The sequence below is a fragment of the Vespa velutina genome, chromosome 12 (assembly GCF_912470025.1).
Source record: "Vespa velutina chromosome 12, iVesVel2.1, whole genome shotgun sequence".
NCBI lineage: Eukaryota > Metazoa > Arthropoda > Insecta > Hymenoptera > Vespidae > Vespa > Vespa velutina.
Genome location: NC_062199.1, coordinates 623,170 through 649,768, shown reverse-complemented (window position 1 = coordinate 649,768; position 26,599 = coordinate 623,170). Strand labels below are relative to the sequence as shown.

At 38.9% G+C, this 26,599-nt stretch overlaps 3 protein-coding genes across 8 annotated transcripts in view; 2 read left to right on the top strand and 1 right to left on the bottom strand.

The window, feature by feature from the left end:
• The window catches only part of LOC124953299 (disintegrin and metalloproteinase domain-containing protein 10), a 64,882-nt gene extending 55,844 nt beyond the window's left edge, over positions 1–9,038 (top strand). For 3 of the 4 annotated variants that reach the window (XM_047504488.1, XM_047504487.1, XM_047504485.1), the window contains 12 exons: positions 167–459; positions 554–700; positions 811–959; positions 1,120–1,354; positions 1,485–1,659; positions 1,743–1,920; positions 2,012–2,189; positions 2,268–2,501; positions 2,605–2,721; positions 2,815–2,979; positions 3,081–3,213; positions 3,937–9,038. In XM_047504488.1, the coding sequence (XP_047360444.1) occupies positions 167–459; positions 554–700; positions 811–959; positions 1,120–1,354; positions 1,485–1,659; positions 1,743–1,920; positions 2,012–2,189; positions 2,268–2,501; positions 2,605–2,721; positions 2,815–2,979; positions 3,081–3,213; positions 3,937–4,097 (2,165 nt within the window). In that variant the 3' untranslated portion in view covers positions 4,098–9,038. The remainder of the gene's footprint in view (positions 1–166; positions 460–553; positions 701–810; positions 960–1,119; positions 1,355–1,484; positions 1,660–1,742; positions 1,921–2,011; positions 2,190–2,267; positions 2,502–2,604; positions 2,722–2,814; positions 2,980–3,080; positions 3,214–3,936) is intronic. The other variant, XM_047504486.1, reaches the window with a different exon arrangement.
• A 99-nt stretch (positions 9,039–9,137) lies between these two features.
• Positions 9,138–13,599, bottom strand: LOC124953298 (membrane-associated protein Hem). Of its 3 annotated transcripts, none has more exons than XM_047504482.1 (2): positions 13,472–13,599; positions 9,138–13,361 (listed from the first exon to the last, which is right to left on the bottom strand). In XM_047504482.1, exon 2 carries the CDS (start codon positions 13,221–13,223, stop codon positions 9,855–9,857), a length of 3,369 nt encoding a protein of 1,122 aa, XP_047360438.1. In that variant the 5' UTR covers positions 13,224–13,361; positions 13,472–13,599; the 3' UTR covers positions 9,138–9,854. The 3 variants fall into 3 exon arrangements, with proteins under 3 accessions (XP_047360438.1, XP_047360439.1, XP_047360440.1); XM_047504483.1 differs by having other exon boundaries at positions 13,441–13,564; XM_047504484.1 differs by lacking the exon at positions 13,472–13,599 and having other exon boundaries at positions 9,138–12,943; positions 13,047–13,189.
• Positions 13,600–16,095: 2,496 nt separating this feature from the next.
• LOC124953301 (CUGBP Elav-like family member 4) overlaps positions 16,096–26,599 on the top strand; it is a 518,014-nt gene continuing 507,510 nt past the window's right edge. Inside the window, exon 1 of the mRNA XM_047504496.1 lies at positions 16,096–16,210. Coding sequence (XP_047360452.1) covers positions 16,111–16,210 — 100 coding nt within the window. The 5' untranslated portion in view covers positions 16,096–16,110. The remainder of the gene's footprint in view (positions 16,211–26,599) is intronic.

Genomic DNA, 26,599 nt, shown 5'->3' with positions numbered 1-26,599 from the left:
GCTTCGTGAAGACGACTTTATCGTGGAAAGATTTTCCATCGTTCGATAAGAACGATGTCAAAGGAAGTTCTCACGAATTGCGAACATTATTAATTGCGATGATCAGAGGGATTTCTTTCTCTTTTGCCTACTTCTCTTATATAAAATCTTGGATTCATTTTTTCAGGCGACTCCAGTGGCTGTGGCATTAACGAACAGATAATCGAGTGGATGGATAAAATTCAAAATTCCGGTGACCTCGACTTACCTACTCCGATTACGTCGAAAAAGGATACGAAGCCGAAAGTCGAGCCGTGGAATGGCGAGCAGGAAACTCCTGGACACAAATATACCAGAGAAGCGAACGAACCGAGCCATCGAAGAGCACGCAGAGCTACTAGACCGAAGGAAGACAATAAAAACACCTGTTCGTTGTTCATTCAAACGGATCCTCTTATTTGGCGGCATATATCCGAACAGGTTTGAATAATGTCGCCTTTTTTCCTCGTTCTCACATTCGCGTTCTTCTTTCTTGACGAACGAAGAAAATTAAAACTAACATCGACTTTTCCAGCTGCATCACGACGCAGAAAAAACGAGAGAGGAAATACTCTCTTTGATCGCGCATCACGTCACAGCGGTGAACTACATTTACAGAGATACCAGATTCGACGGTAGAATCGAGCACAGAAACATCAAGTTCGAGGTACAAAGGATAAAGGTAAATAAAGAATATGTAGACATTTCTATTATTCAAATTGTTTTCATAATTGTGTAGAAACACACGATATCCTCGTTTATTACTATTTAAATGATTTGTACCTATGGTAGATCGACGACGATACCGCGTGCACGCAACAGCAGACTTATGGCGAGCCAAATCCATTTTGCATGGAAAACATCGATGTCAGCAATTTTTTGAATTTACACTCGTTGGGCAATCACGAGGACTTTTGTCTCGCTTATGTGTTCACCTACAGGTAGGTAAATCTATTGATTTTGCGTGTACGTTCGATTATCGTAACGATTTCTCCAAACTTCTGTTTTCTGTTTCCTTTTTTCTTTCTTTTTTTTTCTTTTTTTTTCTTTTTTTTTTCTTTTTTTTTTTTTTTTTTTTTTTTTTTTTACAATTGTCGATAGGGATTTTACTGGCGGTACCCTCGGTCTCGCTTGGGTCGCTTCGGCGTCCGGCGCTTCCGGTGGTATTTGCGAGAAGTATAAAACGTATACCGAGACCGTAGGAGGGATGTATCAATCCACGAAGAGATCTCTCAACACCGGTATCATCACTTTCGTGAATTACAACAGCAGAGTTCCGCCGAAAGTTTCCCAACTGACATTGGCTCACGAAATAGGTCATAACTTTGGATCGCCGGTAGGAATTTATGATACATTCTAAAGTTTCATCCGCCTGATTAACAATTTACTTGATAATCGGTGCAGCCGGAAATAAAGAAGGTATACCTACGTTTCTACTTTTATCTTCTTCTCCTTTTGTCTCGCAGCATGATTTCCCACCCGAATGTAGGCCAGGCGGTTTGCATGGTAATTATATCATGTTCGCTTCTGCCACGAGCGGTGATCGGCCTAACAACAGTAAATTCTCCAAATGCAGCATTGGCAATATCAGTAACGTCTTGGACGCGATAGAGGATAATAAGAAAAGGAATTGCTTCACCGGTAAGAAAGTAACATATTTTCATGTTCTATTATTATTTCAAGTTGATTCGGATAGAAGATTTATGAATGATCCTTTGCAACAGCGTCGGCCGGTGCGTTTTGCGGTAACAAAATCGTCGAGGCGGGCGAAGAATGCGACTGCGGTTACGACGACGACGAATGCGTGGATAAATGTTGTTACCCGAGGCAGGTGTCGGAATTGGATAAGATTAAAAACGAAACGGCGAAAGGATGCAGCAGAAAATACGGGACACAATGCAGGTAAGACAATAATCAGTTGGAATATGCGCGCGTACGCAGCTTACTGGAATTTCCTCTTTATTATCTCACGATTCCATTGTTCTCCTCGTAGTCCCAGTCAAGGACCTTGTTGTTCGAGCGATACGTGCCAGTTCGTGCCTCTCTCGCACAACGTTCAATGCAAGGCCGAATCGGACTGCAGCTACAATTCCACGTGCAATGGGAAATCTTCTGAGTGTCCCGCTCCATTGCCAAGGGCCAATAAAACAAGATGCAACGAAGGAACTCAGGTACCTTTGCTTCTACGATCTACGAATGATCCATTTTCCTCGATTTATAACGAAACGCGTTTCATTATTCGAACGTAGCTCTGTATCAACGGCGAGTGCACTGGATCAATTTGTCTCGAATGGAACTTGACGGAGTGCTTTTTAACGAGCAACATCATTCCTAACATAGACAAACGAAAACTTTGCGAGCTGGCTTGTCAGAATGGTACCGATCCATCGACTTGTCGAAGTACCAGCGAGTTTGCTCACGTCGTCGGCCTACCCGAGGGTGGGATAAGTCTCAGACCTGGCTCACCGTGTGACAACTTTCAGGTATTTCATCGGATCGAGCTATTACATTTAGGAAGAAGAAAAATAGGGGTAAAAGTTACGCGTACACGTACACAACATATATTTATATCGATTTATCATTTAGGGTTACTGCGACGTCTTCTTGAAGTGTAGAGCGGTCGATGCCGAAGGACCACTCGCGCGATTGAAAAATCTCTTATTCAACAAGGAAACTTTATCGACCGTGGCGCAATGGGTAACTGTAAGTCCTTCCACGATACGCTCGAAAGGTTTAGAATCGCTATAATTTCATTGAAACGGTACAATAAGATAAATATTAATAAATATTCTTCAGGAATACTGGTGGGCAGTCCTTTTAATGGGTATAGCTTTCATCATTTTCATGGGATTATTTATCAAGTGTTGCGCCGTGCATACGCCGTCTAGCAATCCGAAGAAACCACCTGCGAGACGCATCAGCGACACATTGAGAAGGCCGATGAACACGCTCAGGAGGATGGTAACGTTAAATAATTTCTTTCTTTTTTTTTTTTTTTCTCTTTTCCCTTCTTTACTAGCATACGAAACGATTGATAACGCACGATTTGATTATTTCTAAAGCGACACCCTCACGGTGGAGGAGGCCCAGGACCAAGGAGTATAGCTCCGAGGCAGGGTCAAGGAGGATATAGTGGAACGCGAGGACCCTCTCATGGTTACGGTGAGGGTAGGGGAGCTCAGCATTATCCTAAAGGTGAGAATTCGTAAAGACTCTAATCTTCGTCGAAGCAGCCACCTTCGCTCGAGTTTGATTAAAACGTCGTTTATCACGTTGTACGAGTAACACGCTAAAATTTAAGTTTCGTTACGCTTATTGGTCATAAAGCAAACTCGAGTTAAAAAAGCTGGCTTGATATCTTCCTCATATAATCCGCAATTACATCAATGTTTTTTCCTGTTTGCATCTATCCTGCATTGATTGATTGACGCGCATCACTGCCTGATACTAACGTTCTATGAACTACAGAGGTGAGCTGGGGCCTATTCTCTCTATTCATTCGCAAATTCAGGAGCAAATTCACGAATACCATAGCATCGTACAATTAAAAATATTAATTCAAAGTATATAGAAGGCTCCAGCGGACTTCTATCCGAAGTCTTTCATCACTCGCACGATATACGAATATAATATCACCTCCCTCGGTTCTTGTATTTGCTCCTTGTTTTTGATCGTTAAAAAATTATCAGCTAGGTCTATCGCTAATTGGTCAAATCGTTTCGCTATTGCGATCTAATCGGAGATATTTAAAGGGGAACGTAGTATCTCAAATAATTGCATGCAAGTAGTGCGATATTTTGAAGGATAATTTCATAATATCCCATCCATCATTCTCATATTTCCTTCCTTGTGAAAAGCTAATCGTCGTTGCTCTGGATTCTTATATCTCGTTTCATCGTCGAACGTCTTTCTAAACAGGCTATCGCTTGGTTCCCACAGCTAGTGCGCCACCAAGCAGCAGTGTCGCAGGCAACTACGGTCGCTCCAACCATTCAGAATTGTACGCCGGTGCCTATTCGAGCACCGGGGGAGGGGGCAGAGTCCCGGCCTACGAGATGAGGCATCACAATAAAGTCTGACGATCCTAGAATGCTGCTGTCACAGTCAGCAGAAGGCAGCGGTCTCGTTCCTTAAAACGAACGCGTCCGGATATCTGTGAAGCAACAAACCGATAAGGAAAAGAAGACGCAATAAAAAAAGAGAGAGAGAGAAAAAAAAGAAAAATAAAAAAACGTCCGGCATTGTGTTTTCGAAGAGAGTGTATATATATATACATATATATATATATATATATATATATATATATATCTCCGATTGTAGGCGCGCCGTGGTGCTGGACTCTGTTGACATTCGAATATTTCGCGAAGCACCGCTGTGTCCTCTAATCCGTAACATTTACGTTTTTAAAAACATTCGCGAGCGAACGTGTGAGTGGGGATATGAGTGAGAGACATTGTACGTGTCATCATCGATCACAAAGTCGAAGGCTTGTTCGTTTATGCTTCGTCAGTATGTACTTTGCCATCGAGGTGGAAAGAACGAAACTTAGAAAATAGAAGAAGAAAATGTGGAAGTGTTACGTGGGCCTTTGCTAAGCTTGTGGAGTCTATTACGAAGAGGCATGGTTGTGAGTTTCGTATCACTTCCCAGAGAAACAAAAGAGCGAGAACGAGCGAGTACCTTCTTACTTACAATCACGACCTACTTACATAACGCCCTTGGCAAAAACGTTTTCAGACATTTTTATCTCTCTGTAAGATAGCATATTACTTCTTTGCAGTTTCGAGAAATCCTCGAGAATTTCTATTCCATGCTTTCGATTTCTTGCGATCGATTTCGATTAAATAAGTATTGCCGAATTAATCACGAGAGTAATTTTGCGTACATATTTTAAGCGATCTGCGTCGTATACGGAAAATCGACGTAATCATTTCTGACTTTTTTTTTTTTTTTAATTATACTCTGTAACACGTTTGTTGACGTCTTTGCCACAATTTAACGTGAGCATTTATTTCTGCGAGTTCTTGTTATAAGGAGTAGAAGACTGTTGTAAAGAGAGTGAGAGTGAGAGAATAAGAAAGAAAGAAAGAGTGAAGATTCGAAACAATAGACGAGGAACGCGACAATATCCAGAGAGACGCTTTGAGCTCTATGGAGAATATAGAGTAAGGCATTAAAACAAAAAGGTTCGGTGTAATTTTTAAAACGTTGTCATTGACATTTTATCGTTCATTTTAAAGTTTGCGGAAAATCTGTATGTGTATGTATATACATATACATATATATGTATATATATATATATATATGTATGTGTATTCCGAGAATATTTATATCGTTCGGCTATGAAAAATTGGCGAGAATGTTTCGGTCAAACTGGCAAAATAATTAGTTCTTCCCGTTAAATTATATATACAAAACGCGTTGAGAGAGAAATAGTAATTCCATTTGATGAATATTTCTGAGTGGCAGTATACGTTTGCGTTTTAGATTTACTTTTTTGATACTCCTTGATAGTCGAAGTAGAGGAAAAAGGAGTAATCATGTTCCATATCTTGAAAAGCGAAACGTCGTTGATATTTATCCAAGGATAAATAACGCCTATCACTACCAAACTGTTACAGGTCATTCGTTTGATCTCGGTACCATTCTAGGATAACTATTAAACCATATGTATTATTCTTATACTAATTTTTATTAGGCAATTGGAAGGAGCGAGGCTATTAATTAAATTAAAATGAAGAGGAGATTTAAAAGAAAGCAGCGAGGAAAGAAAAATAAAGAGGAAAAAAAAGAGATGATGATTCCATTAACGATTGCAAATCGAACAACAATGGATATCGTTACTATGGATGGATTCCGCTTATTATTATTATTAATTCTATTTACTATTATTACAAATTAGTTATCTATTGCAAATGATAATTTATCTACGCGCCGTCGCGAATGTTATAAGTTATATTTAATGTGCGACTTTTAACCATGCAAATTGTCAGGGGCTGCTACAACCGTAAACGCGCTTTCATTTCTTAGGCGCATGGCGGACCAAAGATGAGCTCCTTTTTCTAATGCGAACAAATTCTAACAGAATTCATGGGGCTCGAGCAGCACACACACACAGCTGCATACTCGTATATGAGATATCGAAATCTACGCGAAGAATGTCGTTGTTGTTTCTTTTTCCTTTTTTCAGTGCCAGCAAACTCGATTGCGTGCTCGATCGAGCCTTTTAAATTTAGCAACGTTTCAATCTCTCTCCGTAAAATAATTCTACTTAATGTTTTTCTTCCCCTTTTTTGTTTTGTTTTTTTTTTTTTTTTTTTTACTTCTTGTACGTGGGTTTCTTTTTTTCTTCTTCTTTTCTTTTTTTTTCTTTTTTCTTTTGACAAATAAAAGAAAACACAACGCAGACAGTCGACACACGCTACATCGTAAAGCTTTATTTTTCTATTCATGTTCGTGAACGCGAGCTCGAGATCAATCGTGCCGGAGAGATCGTGGTAAAAAGAAATTTAGGTAATTATAATCTGGCTTAAACGAGGTGGTTTTTTAACGTGCCTCGATACTCTCACCACTGTCTGCATTGTGACTTGAACGTTGTAGTAGTTTGTCATTGGGCATAGGAAAGGATCTAGAAATGTGTAAAAATACGAAATGAAAAGCGAGATTTTGGGAAAAGAGAGTCTCTACGATACGAGTTTGCGGATCGTGTGAAAATGTACAATAGACGCAATGTGATTATTGAACAAAAAATCGTGATCGTGAGAGATCGTGTGAGAAAGATAGAATGAGGAAGAAATTAAAGAGGTTGATAAAATAGGGCGCGCAAGGGCGCATGTGAAAAAGAAAGAGAGAAAGAGTATACCTATGTAAATACATTGATATTATATAAATATATATATATATATATATATATATATATATATATATATATGTATAAACTATAATTATATAAACATAACAAATGGTAAAGCGAATATAAAAATACTTGTTTTTATATCAGATCTGTATTATAGCAAAACATTATTCTGTATTTTGTAATCAGGACGGAAGTTAAGAATGACGAAAGAGTGTCTGTACGTGCGTGTGATCAGGCCCCTCCCCCCCCCCCACCGCCCCCTTAGTTCATAAGATTAACACGAGGATCCATCGTGAAAAGATGGAGATCCAGAGAAATGTTGGAAATTTAGATTATTTAGGAAGAAAAGAAAAAAAGAAAAAAAAAAAAAGAAACGAATCTTAAACTCTTTTCTCGTACGTAGACATGCAACAGAGGAAATCCGCCTGGCCCCATTTGCGACGACGTTGTTATAAAAAGATGACAGGAACAATAACGAAAATAGAGAAATTAACGATTAACTGCCAAAGTACCGATGAAATATCAAATCTCGACGAAAGAAGGACATGATATATTAAAAAATACTTCCAACTATGTATCTTTAATCTCGTTATATATCTCGTTGTAATCATTTTGTCGTGAACGCAATCGATACGAATCACAAGTATGTATTCAAATATTTTAGATGATCTTTCCCGCTTAGAGAATTTACGTCGATTGATTCGTCAAGAGTTATCGTCGTTGTCATTATCTTCATTATTGTCATTACTATTAAAGTATCCACTTCGGTTCCGAGCCACTGCCATTCAACGATTAAATTTTAAATTTAGATTAGATGACGTTTGTTGTTATCCGATCGGACCGTTCCGCAAAAGTTACGAATTTATTCGCAAAATCCGCTTCCAATTCACTGCCACAAAACGGTTCGAACGACTGATTTAATACGATCAAAGATAGCTATACGAGTTCTTCCGAAGAGGACGATGTAAAACAATTTTCTCTCTCTATTTTTCTCCGAGTAAAAGGATGCTTACAATTAGATTAGAATCGCGAATGGGGCCAAGGTGCATCTTAATATCGTGCGGTTACTAGTTGAAAAAAAAAAAAAAAAGAAACGTTGACGCGCATAAGAGGAATGTGGATAAACGAAAAGAACAAAGAAGATCCCTTCATTGAGTTGACCGATCCTCCATCCCCGAAAGAAAGCTAAAAACTAAACTAAATATGCTTAAGCTTCTTCGTTTGTTTGCAGTTCCTGGATTAAGGTCCGCGGATAAAATTTGGTATATGTACATATATTCTTCTGTCTGTCTCTGCATTTTAACATTTATGTGATAAAAGAAATAATATAGCACGTAACAAAAATTCTTTATACCTCAATGCGGAAATACGAATGTTCTAACGGAGAAAGGGAGGGAGAGAAAGAGTGTATGTGCGTGAGAGAGAGAGCGAGCGAGCGAGCGAGCGAGCGCGAGAGAGAGAGAGAGAGAGAGAGAGCAATTCCATCCCCATCTTAATCCAGGTCTGCATCACCGTGACGCGATGCACACTACTCTATCACTTGTACATAATGTTAGAGAGAAAAAACAAAAAAGAAAATTGAAAATTATATTTTTTCTATCGATCCAAAAATGTGGTGACTTATCAACATCGTGCATCTGGAATGATTTTACACTGAAGCGTTTTAAACGACTCATTATCGTTGATAATTAATGAAAATTTGATGTCAAAAAGTTGCATTTTTTTTATTCGTTTTCTCATCTCTTTTTTTTTTTTTTTGTTTTTGTTTTTTTCTGTTTCCCTCATCAAAAAGATTAATCGAGCATCGAGGAAATAAAGCTCCGACCGTGACGAGAGTCGTATCTTTAGCGCGTTGTCTCTTTGTTCTCTTCCATCTTAAGTCGATAAACTTAGCAATTTCTTTTTAAAAGTGCTGTTCATTCCTTTTTGTTTGAATGTTTGTTATTAAAAAAAATGTCATGCATGATACTGACCAATCGCCTGAACGTAGCTTCAGACCACCACTCTCTCTTTTTCCCAAAGTGTATAGAATGTGGCGAGTGTTTTAAGGATATTAAAATAAAAAAAGGAATATGATTGTGAATATCTCTTGTGTTACGTTAATGTGATTAAAGAAAAACAAAAACATTGTAAAGAACTAAATAAAGCATACATTTTACATTTATCTTTTTTAGGAATCTCTTATCAAAGCATCTGTCGTCGTGTTTCATTAATTTAAAAGGGACGATGGAAAATCGAGTGAGAAAGAATATAATAATATAGGTGATAGTTTATGGATGGATTTTATTTATTTTATAAACTATTGTAAAAGTTACCATTATACATAGAAAATGCAATGGATAAAGTGACGATACTTATTGGATGATGATAGGTGTGTACGTAAATTCTTAGCGATCGAGAATCATTTACATATATATTTCGTTCATTCTCGTATAATAAAAAATTCTCTTACGTAATGATAATTTACGGAATACTGTGACAATGAAATGAAAATATACTATCCTAATAATATAAATTGTCTTTAAATCGCGTATCAAATGTCTTTTAAAGGAACGCGGACTCTATAGAAAATGCTCCGGCTGAATGAATATTATTACACTGCAAGTTCTCTTTTTTCATTGGGTCCTTTTAAACGCAATTTTTAATCGAAGAGAAAGTCCAAAATATTTTCAATGACCAATGTCAATCATCCGAGCGTCGTCTTCCCTAGGCATGGACATACAAACGAGATACATTGTTACAGACATACGTAGACTCGAATTAATTTTGATTTCTCCGATGATAAATTCCTTCATTCAGATTTTATCCTCCTCCTCCTCCTCCTCCTCCTCCTCATCATCATCATCTCGCCTATCTTCGATGATATATAACGCAAGAGTTGTCGATGGTACACAAGTAAGTGGACGTAGAAAAGTAGCCCTGAGTATGACTACAGCGCGTTGATCGTTCATTCGATAATAACTTCGTTATGATCGTAATCTTACGGCTGAGAGTGTTCAAGCTTGTACACGTCGTGATATGCATTTCGTATAAGGGCATACGGGAAGCAACTCTCCAATAGATCCATCGTGAGAAAAGGAGACTCTTGGACTATTTGATCCAATAATAGGTACACGGATTCCCTGTTTCTAGTAGCTTCCTTGTCGGCCTCCTGACCGAGTCTCAACAAACTGGATGAAGCCAAGGCAAGAAATTCCTTCATTCTATCCTCAATGTCATTCTGTCCGCAAATCGTGAATAATGCACCAAAGATATTATTTATGGCCGTTGCCATACAATGAATATTGTTCGAGTGTCCTTCGAGTGAGGCACGATAAAAGGAATTCTCATTTCTCGCTAACTTTGGAATAGATACGGCTACGAATACCATTAGGAGACAGACGAGCAAGTGTTCGTCTTCATCGACGTCTGCCTTTTGACTTCGCAAGGCTGTTGTCAATGTAGGATCGACTTTGCACGTTAAACCGGCAGCAGACGTCATTTCGGAAACTACTCTCATTGGGTCTCCAGACGGTAAGTGATGTCGAAAGTCCAGAATCGAGCTCAAAAGGAATGGGATACGTTCTTCCAAAACGTCGACCAGGGCCGATTGTGCCAATTGCCTGAAACTCAATATTACTCCTATTATAGCCACTCTTTGAAGTACATTATCAACCTGTTGCAATCTCTTGAATTGCTCCTTCATTACTTCCGGCTTGTCAAAGTTCGTCCTTAAAGCTATAAGAACGTCCTTGTTTCCTGCGACTAATTTCTTTAATTGTTGCACTTGGCTCGCTATGTGCCACATGAGATTTTCGTTCAGCATCTTCATGCCGTATGGCCCGATAAGTTCGGCCAATGCTCTTAGCTCGTTTATATCGGAAAATTCTTCGGCGTTAAACGGGATTGCTCCCTCCACGGATAAACTGACGAATGCTCTTTGGTTTCCAGAATAACATATGTTTCCAGCGCTAACTCGTCTAAGTAATACGTCGGAATACCATTGGGTATAAAGGGCAGCAATAGTTTTATCCCCATGACTATCAAGCTCCTGAGTCTGTTGAAGTAGAGCATTGTTGAATACTCGAGTAATATCTATGTGGACATAATTTTCTACTGTTTGGAGTACATTCATATAAGATCTGACGCTAACGAATAGTTCCGACGGCTTGGCTATCTCGCTCGTGTCCGAATTGTACATAACCATTCCAACGAGGGCCCTAGCGAATCGAGATTCAAGATGTTGATGCAAGTATTCTCTAGGTGCGAACGTATATTCCCATACGTTGATCGTAGGACAATAGTTTATGGCATAACACAATTCTGTCAGAGCCATATGTAATTTGTCCATGGTGGTTAATTCTTCTCTGGTCTTTCTATAACTTTCTATACCTGGCTTGTGCACTTCGCTCATGTTCTTCTTATTCTTGTCCTTTTTCTTTCTATTGACTACTTGAGATATCAATACGGCACAATGTTTCGGCAATAGCATGTCGCTCATATTACATTGTTCGTCGCAAATAGTGGTAATGATGTTCTTAGCTTCTTTAGCCATTTCGTCTAAAAACATATTTACCACGGATAAACTTCTCTCGCGAATATGATGGCGTTCCTCCGGGCACAATTCGTGGGTACAACTTTGAAAGTGACTGCATATGAGCGGAAAGGCTACTATGTAACGATTTTGAGCTGGAAATTCTAAGCACATGTGGAACTGATCTTCAAAGATTTTACTGTAAAAACAAAATATCGAGAGATCGGACGTCTCGACTAACATTTCGTCGAGATTATCAACCATTTTGGTATGAAAAACTACCGTGTCCATGAAAGAAGCTAATTCTCTATTATCGGCTAAATTCATGTTACATTTGGCAATAGACATGTAAGCTTGTAATCTAAACCAATCCAAACGGAATGGACGAAAATCGAACAGTTCGTTGTCTTCTACTTGCTTTACGGTCAAACTCGCTATCGTTGAGCACATGTCACTGAGTATCGCACCCTCGTCTTCGGGACAAACTGGAAGATTTTGTATCATTTGATGCAACGCAGGCGCGTCGAATCCTGAGAGAAATTGAACGTAGTACCTCTGAAGCACCTGAGAATACTTCTTTACTAATGCTCTCAATTCTTCACAATGGAAGAGCAATTCTGGCAGCTGTCGATCCACTAGATCCTCGCCGCCTCTACCTTTTCCTTTTCCTTGTATCGGAGGATTATCCCCGTGTCTTAGAAGCCATAGCACCTCGTCTCTCGCGTGAGATAGTCCCATTAACACGAGTAATGCTTTAGGTCCGAGTAGACCCGGTTGATCGGTCAAAATCAAACCCAATTCCTTCAAGGCTGTTCTCAAAAATTTTCTACGTTCTCTGTGCCTATAGCCGGCTTTCTGTACCGCTTGATTGTAACAATCCTTCACTTCCGATACCCTTTTACTGTATCCCTTCATGCTCTCAAAAAATGTCTGAATGTATTGATGTATGTAAATTACTTCATCTCTGAACAATGCCAATACCCATCCCGATTCTAAAGCAGTGATCCAAAGTTTATTAGGTTGTTCTTGACTCAGAAATGTGTGGCAAAGCGTAAACCCGAGTATTACCCATCTTTCGATTCTGTCCAAGCTCAGAGTTTCGCAGGACATCGTATCGGTGGCAGCTGCCTTCAATATTTGTCCAGGACTTCCTACCAAGCTTAATTTCTGATCGGCCCTCCACGTGTCGGCGGTCAAATTTCTACCGGGATAAATGGGCCACAACGAAGTAAGAGCATTCTTTAATAGCTTCGAATGGGGAACAAATTCCTCGGAAAGTTTTTTCAAAGGCGCATCATAATCCATTATCATTTGGCCCAGACGAGGAAAGCTAGGATCGGACTGACTGTGTACCATTTCGTGTGCAGCATTGAAAAGTCCCAATACGGCTTTACGATCTTCGACTCTTGAAAGGAGTACCATTAAACTGACATAAGTGACGACAAGATCCAAATAACCTTTTGTCAAATCAAAATTAATAGTAATATCCATGTGTACTCCGCATGCATCCATCGTGGTCAGGAGTTCGCAAACGTTGTCCTTGAAGTCCAATAAATCTACAAACGTATAATAATATAAAGAAAGAGATTTGATAATTTCATTACGCAGATTTGTTATCGTTTGTAGCCCTTTGATGTCGATATTAGGAAACTTTCTAACTATTGTCTTGATCGAAGACTCTAGAGTCTTATCCGATAAGAAGCCAGGCTTCGATTTGGCATCACCGCAAGCTTTTTTGATATTATAAATACGAGTCAGCATCCCGATGCCTCTATCATTCAATATAGTTAGCTTCTCTGCCAACTTTTGTTGACTTGGTACAATAGGACGAGCCATGATCAAGTTATTCACTTTTGTGTATCACGATACTGACATAACTCGTTGATTTCTTTGGCTTAAAAGTGACAGTGGACCCCACCCCTAGGGGGGTGATCCGTTCTCAAGAAATACGCCTCAATTATCTCCAACTTTTTTCTGCAAAAAATTTCGATATTACATGTGCATAATAAAAGGGAAGAGGGGAAAAAAAAAAAGAAGAAAAAATCAAACGAACATCGGACCCTTGTCATCTATAATTAACGTACCTTCTTCTTACATAGCTAATCCAAATAATAAATGACACAACAGTACGAAATTTCTGTGTACGTTCCCATACAGCCTGAAGTATACAGTGATATAAATTCATTGTTGCCAACGGATTACGAAAGATATTAAAAGTCCCTATCGACTAACGCATTGCAGTTAGCACGCATTGCATCCGTTGAAAAATCTCTTTTATTTTTTCATCGTTAAAGTAACAATGATTACGAGCTATTATATATCACTTATATGATATTTGCTTTATAATATTACAGTAATTACCAATAAGCGTATAGCAAATATAAATATAATCCGTTATAAGTAACGCCACGCGATTGGATAGGAAGGAGACAGTAGTAGCCAATCGGAAGACGGCTACTTGGATCGGCTCAGTTAGTGCCCGATGAGCAAGCGCGGCGGATATGCTCAACGAGGGCCTCGCGCTATTTTTATACTCTCCAATGTAGTAGATTCTCTTCAAATCTTCCAAAGATGCATCGGTAACGCAAGTTTATGTAATATTATCTCTTATTAATTTTATTATTCTTTTATTCATTTTATCCTTTTAACGATTATTATTTTTCTTTATTACATATATACATGCGTATATATGTAACATACGTAATTAATTCTTTCTTCCTTACTGAATTATTTCAATTTTCAAGCAAACTTTTTGTTTAATATTTTTATTTATTGCAAATACGAAGAGAACTCTGTCGAATATAAAATATTTGGTTTTTTCCTAAGCGCGTAAGAATAACTTTGAAAACATTTCTTCTAAAACTAAATACATTCTTTTTATATTTTAACGCGTAAAATATATACTTTTTTTTTTTTTAACGAGATATTGCTTTTTTTCATAAAAATAATACATTTTCAATTATATTTTTTGATTAACGTACTAACCGTTATATACGTAATAACTTTTTTGCCATATTTCGTAGAGGAAAAAAACGAAAAAAAAAAAAAAAACGGTAAAATCGATATAGATCAAAATGTACGTAACGACGGTTGAGAAGTACGTATATAGGTATAGTTTCTTCCTTTTTTTTTTTTTTGTATAGCTATATAGGTACGCTTTCCAGGAAATGGCCGGAACCGTTGAATTCTTGGAAAAACAAAAAACTTGCGTTGCCTAGCAACGGAAGACATTGACGGTGTATTGGTGCATATTCGTGTGCGACGAATTTTATTCCATATACGTACATATATACATACGTACATATATACGTATATATTATAATATAATAACGAGCATTACCTTATAAGGTAATCCGTTTTCTTCTTTTTTCTTTTGTTTCGTATATACGCGTCCTTTTCTCTCGTAGTTCGTTCGGTTGTAATATCGAGAAAAAATAAAACAAAAGAAAAAGAAGAAGAGAGAAACAAGCGCGTAATGGTAAGCAAACTTATTATTACCTCATTGAATTTTTAAGCTTAAATATTTTTCCTTATAATTCCTTCAACGCAAATAAATACTTTTTAGCGCGATTAATTTTACCTCTTCATTCTTTCACAAACTTGTTAAATTGTTTAATTTTCTGCGAGTATGTATATATATATATATATATATGCATGTATACACAAGTGGATTTTTCATAATCTACTTTCGTTTACGTGGTCTTACACGCATCGCAAGTAATACTTTACAAAGTTATAAATTAACGTAGGGTCAATGCTATACTTTTCCTGAACGCCAATATCGTAATTTTGTGCCTTTTCCTTTTTCGATAATAGTACAATTATCTCTTATCGATTGCATTAATTAATTACATTTTTGTTGTATTATATCAATTTCATTGTTTATTTTTTTAGGACGTAAACGTCTCGATTTTTTTCTATCGATTTTATATCGGTATTAGTACAGTGCGGCGGTGTACTTATCAATGGAATACGTCACGTCATAATGCGTGGTAAGCAACGTTTATATTTACTATTATTGTACCCTTTACGATGGTATTGTATTAATTTTATTTTCTTTTTTTTTTTTTTTTTGCAGGACTTAAACGCCACAATTTCATTCTATCGTTATTAATATGGTGAATAGTATCGCTATGTACTCAGAAACTTGTTGTCGAATTATCGAACGTCTAAAAAGGAAAATAGATATTTTTTTTTTTTTATCCCTCACATACATCTCACGATTAAGCAGTATTCTTTAATGAATATTTTTTTTCTTTCAAACGATTAGAAATTCTCTTGAGCATGCATTTTTATATTAATTAATTTTATTGATTGAACAATAATAATATTGATTCGTTTTAAAATCAATACTACTTTTATATAAGTAATTAATGATTTTTATATGATTAATTTTATTGTTTAATGATCATATTGATTGTAATAATTACATTATTACAATTTTGATTTTGCATTTGAATATTTGTTTATTCTTCATCGTATGCCAACGATTTGCAACGTGGTGTGATGTATATCGTTGTGAAGTAAGACAAGTAGATTTTTTAAAAAGTAGGAATGAATACTGCAAATCTAGAGATGATATATTCATTTTGAATGAATTAATTGTATCGTATTTCACGAAGTCACTATAATTAGAGATTTGTTTCTTTGATTCAGTAGAACAATGTGTAGAACGAAGTAGTCGTTTGCTTTTTATAATTTTTTATTATTAATTTATAACGAAATGAATTGTGATGTGTTGTGTTGTGTTGTGTTGTGTGAGGACATTGATCAATGGAATTTTCAAGCGACACGTGGGACAACACAGACTTCTTTCCTGCTTGGTAAGTGATATTCAATAACGCTTTAATATTTATTATCGCTGTACTATTTTATATGATGCTTTATAATTTGACATTATTTGGTAATTCGTTTTTTTTTTCTTTTTTTTTTTCTTTTTTTTTTTTTTTAATCTCATGATAGTTCTGATTTTGATCCATGTGTTTTGCATTAGTAACATTGGTGGTACTAGCTAATTAGAAAGCTATTTTTAGAATCGATATATTATTATTTGCTTTATTTGTTTAACAATAAGATATTTTGTTCGTAGATTGATAATGTAATACTTGATTCAAATTTGCATCATTATCTCAGCAATGCCATCTTGCAAAAAGTTGATTGAATTAATATGGATCGATATATTCTGTGATGTTGGTAAAACTGGTGATGAATCAGACTCAGTTCTATCATGAGAGATGGCACTGTAGTATAAAAAGAAAGTCCAGCTATAAAAATCATTGATTTACTTATCCATTAGATTTAAAATATTTATCTTTCTACATAATCTGTCAAAATAGCGTCAATATTTATGTCAGAAATTACGTCGACTTTTGAAATGTATCTTTATTCATTTTTCTAATTGACAGAAAACTTGTATAGTATATTTATGTAGTATAGTATGTTATAGAAAACTAAGTATATTCATTAACCCTAGTTGTGCCTGTGGAGTTTAGGACAACTTTGACGTTATTATTTAATTGAAACAATTTGCGCGTTGCATGATTTATGAATTTCGAATATATTTATAATATTTTGTTGGAGTAAAAATTATTCATTCTATATAAATGACAATTGTGCCTGGGATGTAAGCTCACCCCAATTTTGACAACTTGAAATGATATCGATGTGTGCATAACTAAGGTTAATAATTTATCTCCGAATCAATCCAATATGTTTTTTACAAGTTTTTTAGCAGTTGTAATTTTTTTTCATTCAATTTCGGTTTTAGTTTTGCTTGCTTTACATGTTTTTTTTTCTTTTTTTTTTCTTTTTTTTTTCTTTTTCTTTTTTTTTTTTTTTTTCTTTTTGTAGACAAAAGTTGTTCTCAGTTATTTTCCCCTGTGCGCTAGAGTTACTGTTTATTTATTTAAAAAATCTATAGTGTATTTTTTTGTCTTTTTATTTTATTTTTCTCGAAAAATGTAAAACTACAGGTTATCGTGTAACTGTACGACATGATCGTTTTGAAATCGTCGTTTTCTCCATTCGCGCACATTCAACGAAACTCTGTACGAAAAAAATCGCGGTAACGAACGAGCAATAGTTTTGTTGCTTGCAAATTTCTAATTGTTTCCTGCCGTGAGAGAAGCAGGTGGAATAACTAACGGCCAATTTCCTTTTCGGCAGGAAAGTCATCCCTCGTGTACGATCGATCCGATTATCGCCCCAAAGCGTTTCATCTCGCGCCGAACATATTGCGTTTCCTGATGAATTTCAGAAATTGCTCGCACGGTACTACGTGCTTCATTTTCTTCGTTCTATCTTTTTGAAACATTCATAGGAATTTTCTTTCATCTTTTTTAGTATAGCTTTTTATTCGTTTTCTTTTTTTACTCTTTCTCTCGGTCTCTCAATTTCGTCTACAATACTCACGAGATAATGTAGCTCTAATTATTTTAATTAAAAATTTGAAGAAGAAGGCCTGTGCGCGTACGCCATTGACTTGGTAGGATTTCGAAAGAAACGCGATCTTTTGATTTATCGTCCACAAATCACGCGGAGCAAAGAAAACGCTTAATTTTTATTGGCCGCTGTTACTTGTAATACATCATTCGATGTTCACCACCCTCGTGCGCTCTCTCTCTCTCTCTCTCTCTCTCTCCTCCTCCCCCTCTTCCTCTTCTCTCTTCTTCTCTTCTTTTGCTTTCTCCTCGGGCCATTGGCTCCCGTACACTGCTGAATTCAATTCCGGATTCTAGAGCCCAGCCGATAATTCCTGTTCTCCCACGAAAATGGATATGTCGATCCCGTGTAAAAATTTCTTCTCAACGTGCCGGATAAAGACAAAGTGAGAGAGAGAGAGAGAGAGAGAGAGAGAGAGAGAGAGAGAGAGAGAGAGAGGGAGGGAGAGGGAGGGAGGAAGAGGAGAGATAGATAAAGAAAGAGAATAGAGAAAAGTATTAATTTGTAAGAGATATCGATAAAAGTCATTCAGAGGTAAAATGAATTATTTCGACTATGCGTTACTCGTTCGTTACGAATTTCTCGTTAGCTATCGTTGATCGAACACGCGATTACGTTATTCATTCGCGAATTAACGATTCATAGTTGCCACGGTTCCGGTTCTACGCTTCTCCAAAATAATCGGGAAATCGTTCCATTTTAGAAAGGGTCCGATCGTTTTGTTATGCAGAAAAGTCGGTAATAATTAATTAGCAATTACGATCGTGGTAGTCAAAGCTCGTTGGTGCATAGAATTGCATTACACGTTGTTTGAACACAACGCGCTTCGTAGCGAACCGGTCTATGCTTCGAAATAGCTTATTATCTCATTGTCCGAGGGAAAATGCATTTTTAACGCGGTTAAAATCGAACCTTCGGCCAGCCGTGAATATACATCGTAAATACATATAGAAATAATACCTACCGATTATCGTCCCTTCATCATACCGATTAATTAACTGATCTATAATTGGCACATTTGGAACGAGAAATTTAGATAGAGTTCTTAAATTTAAAAATAAAGGAAGGAAAAAAGTACGTGTTTCCTTTGGAAATGAAAAAATTCCAAGAGAATCGAGATATCGCGTATTCTTTCGATATTTTCGATTTCGAAAGATAAAATACACGTCCTCTTTTATATCGGCTTTATCGGCGTTATATGGAAAAATTATAGAATCTCAGTTCGACCATTATTGTTATCCCGTGCACGTTGCACTTAACGCCGCCATCCTATGCATCGAAAACATATTCCGAGAGATTCTTGAAAAGCACCTTCCTTTTCTCTTCGGGAAGACCGAATTGAATTTAAGCACAACTATTTCAAGTTTTCGAGAGAATCGTGAACATTCCTTCGATCATTCTTTTTCCCTCCCTCCGTTCTTTCTTTCTCGCGAAGAGAACAAAAGAAAATAAGAAGGCAAAATTTGTTAAGCTTCTCTCGACTCGAAGGAAAGAGACACTCTACTTTTCTATCGTCTTCCTTTATTTCCTTCTGCTTGCTATCTTTCGCGTAGAACCTTTTTCGCGCGAACGGTAAAAAGGAACGCGGCTAATCTCTGCGGCACCCCGGTGAGAATACGTTCGCTAAAGAATTCATGCGTCGCAGAGTTAATCCGCGGAGCCTCGAAGTAGTAGACTCAATTTAAAGTCAGCCGGCGTAGGGAAAGCTCATAAATACGTGGCGGGCCAGCGTGTGTACGTATCTGTGGGAGTGTGTTTTCGTTGTCTTTCCCTCTTGAAACACGTGTATATATATATATATATATACACATATATCTGTAGACGTAGATGCACGTACACGTGCATTATCTCTCCGTCTCTCTTTCTCTCTTGTCCGTGCGATACTTGGAAGCAAGTAACGTAACGACAGCCTGGGGAACTTTCAATCCACCGGTACCGGTCCGCCGAGCCTCCCAGGTTACGAACGCTTTTCTTTTCTTTCGCTTTATCACTTACCGCCGAACGCTGATTATCGCTCACGGTAGTACAATAAATATTAATTGAAAAATAAATTTCCCCGGGAAGCACTTTGGTTTCTACGTAGTTTCGATGGAAACGAATGATTTTCATGAACTATACTTATTATGTAACGCTCTTGGATGAATTCTCGTGAAGAAATGTCCATCGGTACAATGTAAAACTAACCGATATACATTTCTTACGTGCAACACATAGTTTTACCTGTAGCTCGAGTCATTTCGCAAGGAATATATTCTTCTACAAAAGTTTTATACGTTTTCACGAATTCGACGAATTCGCAACGAAATGGCGGATGGATGGATACGTCAGCGGTGTTTTACGGTGTTCCCATTGCAATCCGTCCTTTATATCAATTTCATTTCCTTAAAAGTATTTTTATCGACGAGACAGGCCACGCGAGACGATCGCAAGCGCCATTCGTAAAACCGGATACGACTTCCAATGTGAAACGTGGCCAACGGGCGGCTTTAATGTCACGTCCGGCGTTGCCATGATCGACGACGTTTTACTTAAACTCTACTTGCCAGGCAAGGAGATAGAGAAGGAGGGAGAAACTGTTGGCAATCTTCTTTATCCCTTAAAAGCGCTATAAAGCTGATTACACGATAGCTGGCACTAGGAAAAAAGTAGGAGTATCCGTGAGAGTAGAGGAAAAAAAGAGAAAAAAGAAAAAGAAGAAATGAGAATAGTTTAATTCGGTATTACAATAAATTTACAATAAACGTCGATCCTTTTAAATCCAATTACCTGTATCGAAAGAGAGAAGGGGAATCTAAAGAAGAGCGGTACGTTTACACGGAGTCGAGTAAAAGACCGCGAAATAAGATGAGGCCGTTTGGGAATCAGGTTGGACTTATAGGAGGGGTCGGTGCTTTCGAACTCGCGATTGACGGTACTTACTCTCTCGATGCGCAAATGCTACGGTAGAATTTAGTAGAATCCGGTAGATTCGTAATTCTCTAGACAACACGAGCAATCAAATTCTGGGGACACGATCGCTAACACGTGTGAGTATATTAGTACTCCCGGTCTCCCTTCTCCCTCCATGTCCCTCTCCTGCCGTTCAGAATACATGTGGCGTGTATCTGCATACCTACCTTGCCAATTACCATGGCCAGTGTATCTATACAGGCACCGGTGAACATTTCACGCAACGCGGATCATATAGGCCCATAACTGCGGGCAAGCTCGTTAAATTATACAACGAAGATCTATCCTGACGAATTACACGATCATTCCATAGTCCTTTGTCGCGATATCGCGGGAATGAAACTCTATGGGGAAATTGAAACTCCGATTAAATTCGGACGAGAATGCGCATGCAGAGTCGGCCGACGATATCATCATCGATGCTTCTGAAATTCGAAGAAAATAATCTCGAGGGTAGGTATTTCGGACGTGATTATCTTCGATCGTGCTTTTCGTTAATTAATAAACCGAATTAATCAAGGTATAGAACAGGGAAATGGTGAAATAGAATAAGAGAGAGAGAGAGAGAGAACGGAACTAAAATATATCCCGAATTGATTTTTGTCGATCGTACGAATATGACTTTCTTATATATATCCATTTCGTCGCGCTAACGTTCCATAATTCACGATGCAATTTTCGTTTCGCGTCGTACGACTCTCATATAATATATATCGGAGAAAATCTTTGACGAGATTATTGAACTCTCTTCTAACATTGGAAAATCATTAAGACGTTAATCCTTAGTAATAAACGAATCACGGATAGAATGGAAAAGTAATAATAAAGGGATCGATGCGAATTAGAAACAAAATTTTTGACCCTCTTTGTGCCGCGATCGTTTTTAACAGGAAAAAGGTAGGAAGGAACGAAGATGGGGAAAAAATGATTTACGTCGTCAAAATTTATTCGAAGGTTCTCTTCGTCGCGCAGAACTCGCACGGTACAATTCCATTCGACTTTATGGCGACGCTAGCGGGTATCGGAAATCGACGCATCGATCTCGAAGGGATGGCGGAAGCGGACGGGAGAAATTGTGGGTTAAAGTACGTCAGCACTTTTAACCTCGTTAATGACGTCATTTTCTTGTCTCAGGCAGCACCATGACACGTGTGTATGTACGGTGATCCGTCGAAAGAAGTACCACCACCACGCCATTAAGGGAAAATCGTCGAAAGATATCTCTCGTCTATGATATCGAATAAAAAGCACTATTCGATAGAAACGATATGCCGAAGGAAAACGCAAAGTGTATTACGTTTTAAAAACATAAATGAAATTCGATATAAGATTAAAATTTTGATAGAAAATGTTCGCTTCGAGAGAGGGGCACGGGGGAGAGAGAAAGAGAGAGAGAGAGAGAGAGAGAGAGAGGTCACTGCACCTGGGAGAAGAATGCGTCCGGGGTGGAGGATTTCCGTATCCTACGGGTCCAAACTATCTTTCGGCGATTGTCGTTTACAACGTTTCGGTAGCCTCGATACTTTGCCGAGTCCATAGTCGAGCGACGGTTTTCGTAGAGTCCACACATAGAGTCCGTGGGTCCATAGCGTCTGCTATAGCTTGCCTCTGCAGTTCGCCCCGGCTATTTCCCATTTGGCAGGCGAGCCAGACCCAGCACTTTTGGTGCCAACCGATAATTGGACGAATCGCAGTCATTCGCTTCGCGCGAACTACTCTCTCCTCTTTGCCCTCCCGTTTATTTCCTATCTCTATCTCCTTCTCCTCCTCTCCCATCATCTCTTTTCGTCTATACTTTGCCTCGCTCTCTTTCCAACCTCTCTCACTCTCTCGATATTCGACTTCTATGGCATTCTCTCTCCAGTCTCGTCATAGCCTGCTACCTCTCTTCCACTCGAGAGCTCACCCTTTCCTCTATTCTCTCTATCCTTCGGTGTAGCTTCTTCGACGTTCCTCAAAAGAACCATTCCTACGTACCATGAACCGAAATTTCAACCCCCATGAAGATTCCTTCGCTACCGTTCAGATAACCTTCGATGATCGTGAAAGGGGGTCGAAGGTGCCATAAAAACTCGATATTCCTTGGATATATTCAGGGGCGTTACGACTCTTGGCACTGTACCGTGATTTCGTTCGTAGCTCGAAACGAAACTCTTCTTCCTCTTCTCCTCCTCCTTCTCCTTGTCGAAGAAGATGAAGGAGAGAGAAATAGAGATAGCGAGACTTCGTCTAATTTTTATCCAGGCTCGGCCTCGTTTCCATCGATCTCCTCCTCTCCTCTTTTCTATGCCTCTACCGTCTCGTATTTATGACCCGTCGACCAGACACGAATAATCTTCGCATTATGCTTATGTAAATGGGGCATCGGCGTCGGCCGCGCGTTATCTCGGCAACGCCATACTCTGCCCCTTTTGCGGTGAAGAGAGTGTATTGGATGAAGACAAGAATGATAGAGACAAAAGAGACGTTCGTGCGTTAATCTGTTCACTTATCCGTGATAGTTAAAGAATGAAATAGATCAACTAGATTTTCTTGAAAATTCGCAAGGTTCGTATTTGCTTATGAGAAAATGGAAAAAAGAACGAAGTAAGAATGAAAAGGATTAATCGGAAATAGGCAAAGTATTAAGTTCAGTTTCATTGTTGGAGAAGGGTTGCGTCACCCAACCCTCTCGGCTCGCGCTCGCGCGCGCTGACTGGTAGGAAACGTGAGAGAAGAAGAGGCAAGGAACGTATGCACTATCTGCAGGATCCATGCTATTTGCGTAAAGTGGCCTAAACTATACCACCGACAGAGGCACCCTTTTCCAACTCACTCCAGTCTTCTCGCTTTTACCATCGAATTCAGCGTAACCGCCTACGTTTAGACGGTTTAGAGGGTAATACATTGTTTGCTCTTCGTTCGCTAAACTAAACCGCATTCGGAATTAATTGCACGTTAGGAGGCCGCGGGATAATTAAAGCCGCCCCCGTTTCACCTCCTCCCGTTCCACCTAGTTGCCACCGGACGTCTTCCACCTTGGTATCTCTGCGGGATTCTCTACCTGACCGTGATATGATGATAACTATCGTTATGAGCCACCGATTCGCGGGCGCGTTAATATTACACCTTGATATTGAAATATCTTTACGTCGATTATTCTACGGACATTCTTTATATTTATCAAATATCATAGCCAATAATCATTTTCTTATATCTTTTATAATACCAGAGATTTTCAGTGTGGTTTCGATTTACGAGATCGGTTAACGGATGTTGTAACGCGATAGTGTCGTTGTTCGCTCGAGCGAAACGAGAGGAGAAGGCTGACTGTCGTGTTGTGGTAGATGCTAAGAGAGGAAACGAGAGAAAAGCCGGGAAAGAGATAAAGAGAATCCGTGAGAGGAAAGAAGGAGAGGGACGCGCGAGGTTTCGCTTGCTCTCGCTGTTTGTGTTTTTAATTTTCCTGGGCCGTTTTGTATGCAGATATCTAGCGTAATTTATCCGGGGGTAGAAAGGAGAAGGTAGGTGTAGGGGGTAGAGTTGGAAAGGAGGGAGAGGCGTGACGGAGGGTGTACGTGTGGCGGATAGCCAGACTCGGCCGCGCGAAACGCCGCTTCCCCCTCTCTCTCTCTCTCTCTCTCTCTCTCTCTTACTACCACGAGAACACGTTCCCCTTCCCTATTCGCTTTCCTCGTTTCTTTCCTCGTCCGTCTTCTGTCGGCTCTGGTCCTATCCTGTAACGTTCTGCAGCTGCGAACTTGATGGAATCTTCCGCCGCGCACCGATAGCAGTAATTAATATACGCCGGTCTGCTTCCGCGAAACTTTCCTTTGTTCCTATTCTCGGTTCCTATATTTTTCCTCTTTTTCCTTCCTCGTCTCTTTAACATTCTCTACTCTTATCTCGACGGTTTCACCGCGATCATTTCCTCAAACCGCTTTAGAATTCGTGGAAAACGTCAAATCGGTTTCTATTATCGTTAATTAATCGCCTTCGTAATATGGTTTCTCTCATCCTTTTGGCCCGTAGACGCGAGCTCGAATTTATAAGTGGAAATGAAATCTTAAATGCGTCGCGAAAATGAAATTGTGGAAGAGGAGAGATCAAATGGCCGTTAATATATTAGTAACGTTAATAGATGGCTAGTCGAATTTGATTATGGTCTAATATGGGATTACGTTTTATAGCGTTATAACGTTATGCCAACGAAGATAATTAGCTGGGCTCGCGGTTTACGTGCGATCGAACGACAAAGCGGCCGTAAAACCACATCGATATTCGATGCTATTATGTTACGCGTTCTCTTGGTTATCTGTATCCTTAATATTGCGAGTGAGTAGTCGCTTTTTGGCGAGGAATCGCTTCGGCTTCCTAAAGGAATAAAGACAGGCCAAACGCTTTTTACACGAATTGGCAAAGACGTCGGTACGGGTGTAGGATTCGCTTTATCGGGTACGCGTTGCTGCAAGAACTTAATTATCTGTGAAACAATACCCGAGGAATTATGATTATTATTACACGCCCGTTGGAGCTTTACAAGAAAGGGATAAGAGAGGGAAAGTAAGATCCTAGTCTCTATCCATGGTGATAAAAGTTGCTAGCGTAAATAGAGGGATTCGATTTCCTTTTCCCAAGGACTCTCTCCGTGAGTTGAATTTCGAACGAAAACACCCGATGAGCCACCCTCTTCTTCTATTTTTTCCTTGCCACCCTCGGTCTACCTCGCTTCTACCTCCTTGTCCTTTCTTACGTTGGTTCTCAGTCGTACGACAAGCTGCAACACTATCCTGCTTTAAACCCAATCTATATTCCCGCTCGTCCTCCAACCTGAATCCCGTCGCTAAGTAGGTTTCCGTCTTGGCAGATTCTAAATTGCCTTCTACATTGCCTCTATTTCTTTCTTCCTTTCTCTCTATTCGTTATGTCGTCGAGCCATTCGTATTGTCTTCGATATATGATGATACATCAGGATTAAATATAGCCTTTCGCAAATAGGTGAGAACCTATAATGATGTCAATATTTTTTCTAGACTGTCAGTAATCGGGAATGATTGGAAGAAAGCGTGATATATTTACAATTTCAAAAGACGCGTTTTTCGAAATTTCTTCATTTCGATAATTCCAATTAGGATCGTTTATCGCGACTTTTAACTCCCAAGAAATCAGGTGTCTCTCTCTCTTTCTCTCGCCCACGCAGTTGTTTACGAAGGCATGAAATCAAATTCCATCGATGTAGATTCGATGCAAATGAAACTTTGCGAAATTGCTTTGGAAGAGATTTATTCGGTTAGACTTTGGTGTGCTCGTGCGTAAAGAGGGAGCAAAGAGAGAGAGAGAGAGAGAGAGAGAGAGAGAGAGAGAGAGAGAGAGAGAGACCATCGAAACTATCGGGAGTCGCAGCCGGCTTGTACTACGGCCCTGACGTTCCCTGGAAAATATGATAATGCCTGTGGCGACGACAAGACGAATGGCTTCCACGATCCCTGCGCTCATAGCGTTGCGGTTAACTTGCTGATTGGTCGTTGCCCCGCGGTAAAACGATTGCCTTGGATTTTTCGACGTATCCGCGTTGTTACATGAACTCATTGATCGTATTTCATCGTTCCTCTTTCTGTTTTGTTATTCGAATCGTTTCTCTCGTTTCTTCCAAAGTTATGATCGTTTTGAGAAAATCTGTGGAGAATGAGAAGGAGGAGGAGGAGGAGCAGTTTGTTGGGAATTTTTACCGATAAACAAAGACTCGCTGGAACTTTTTATCTCTTGGCTTGACGGGCACGAACTTTGTATTTTCTTCGACGATCCAGGGATTGGGGCTAGAAATAGGATAGGAGGGAGGTCTA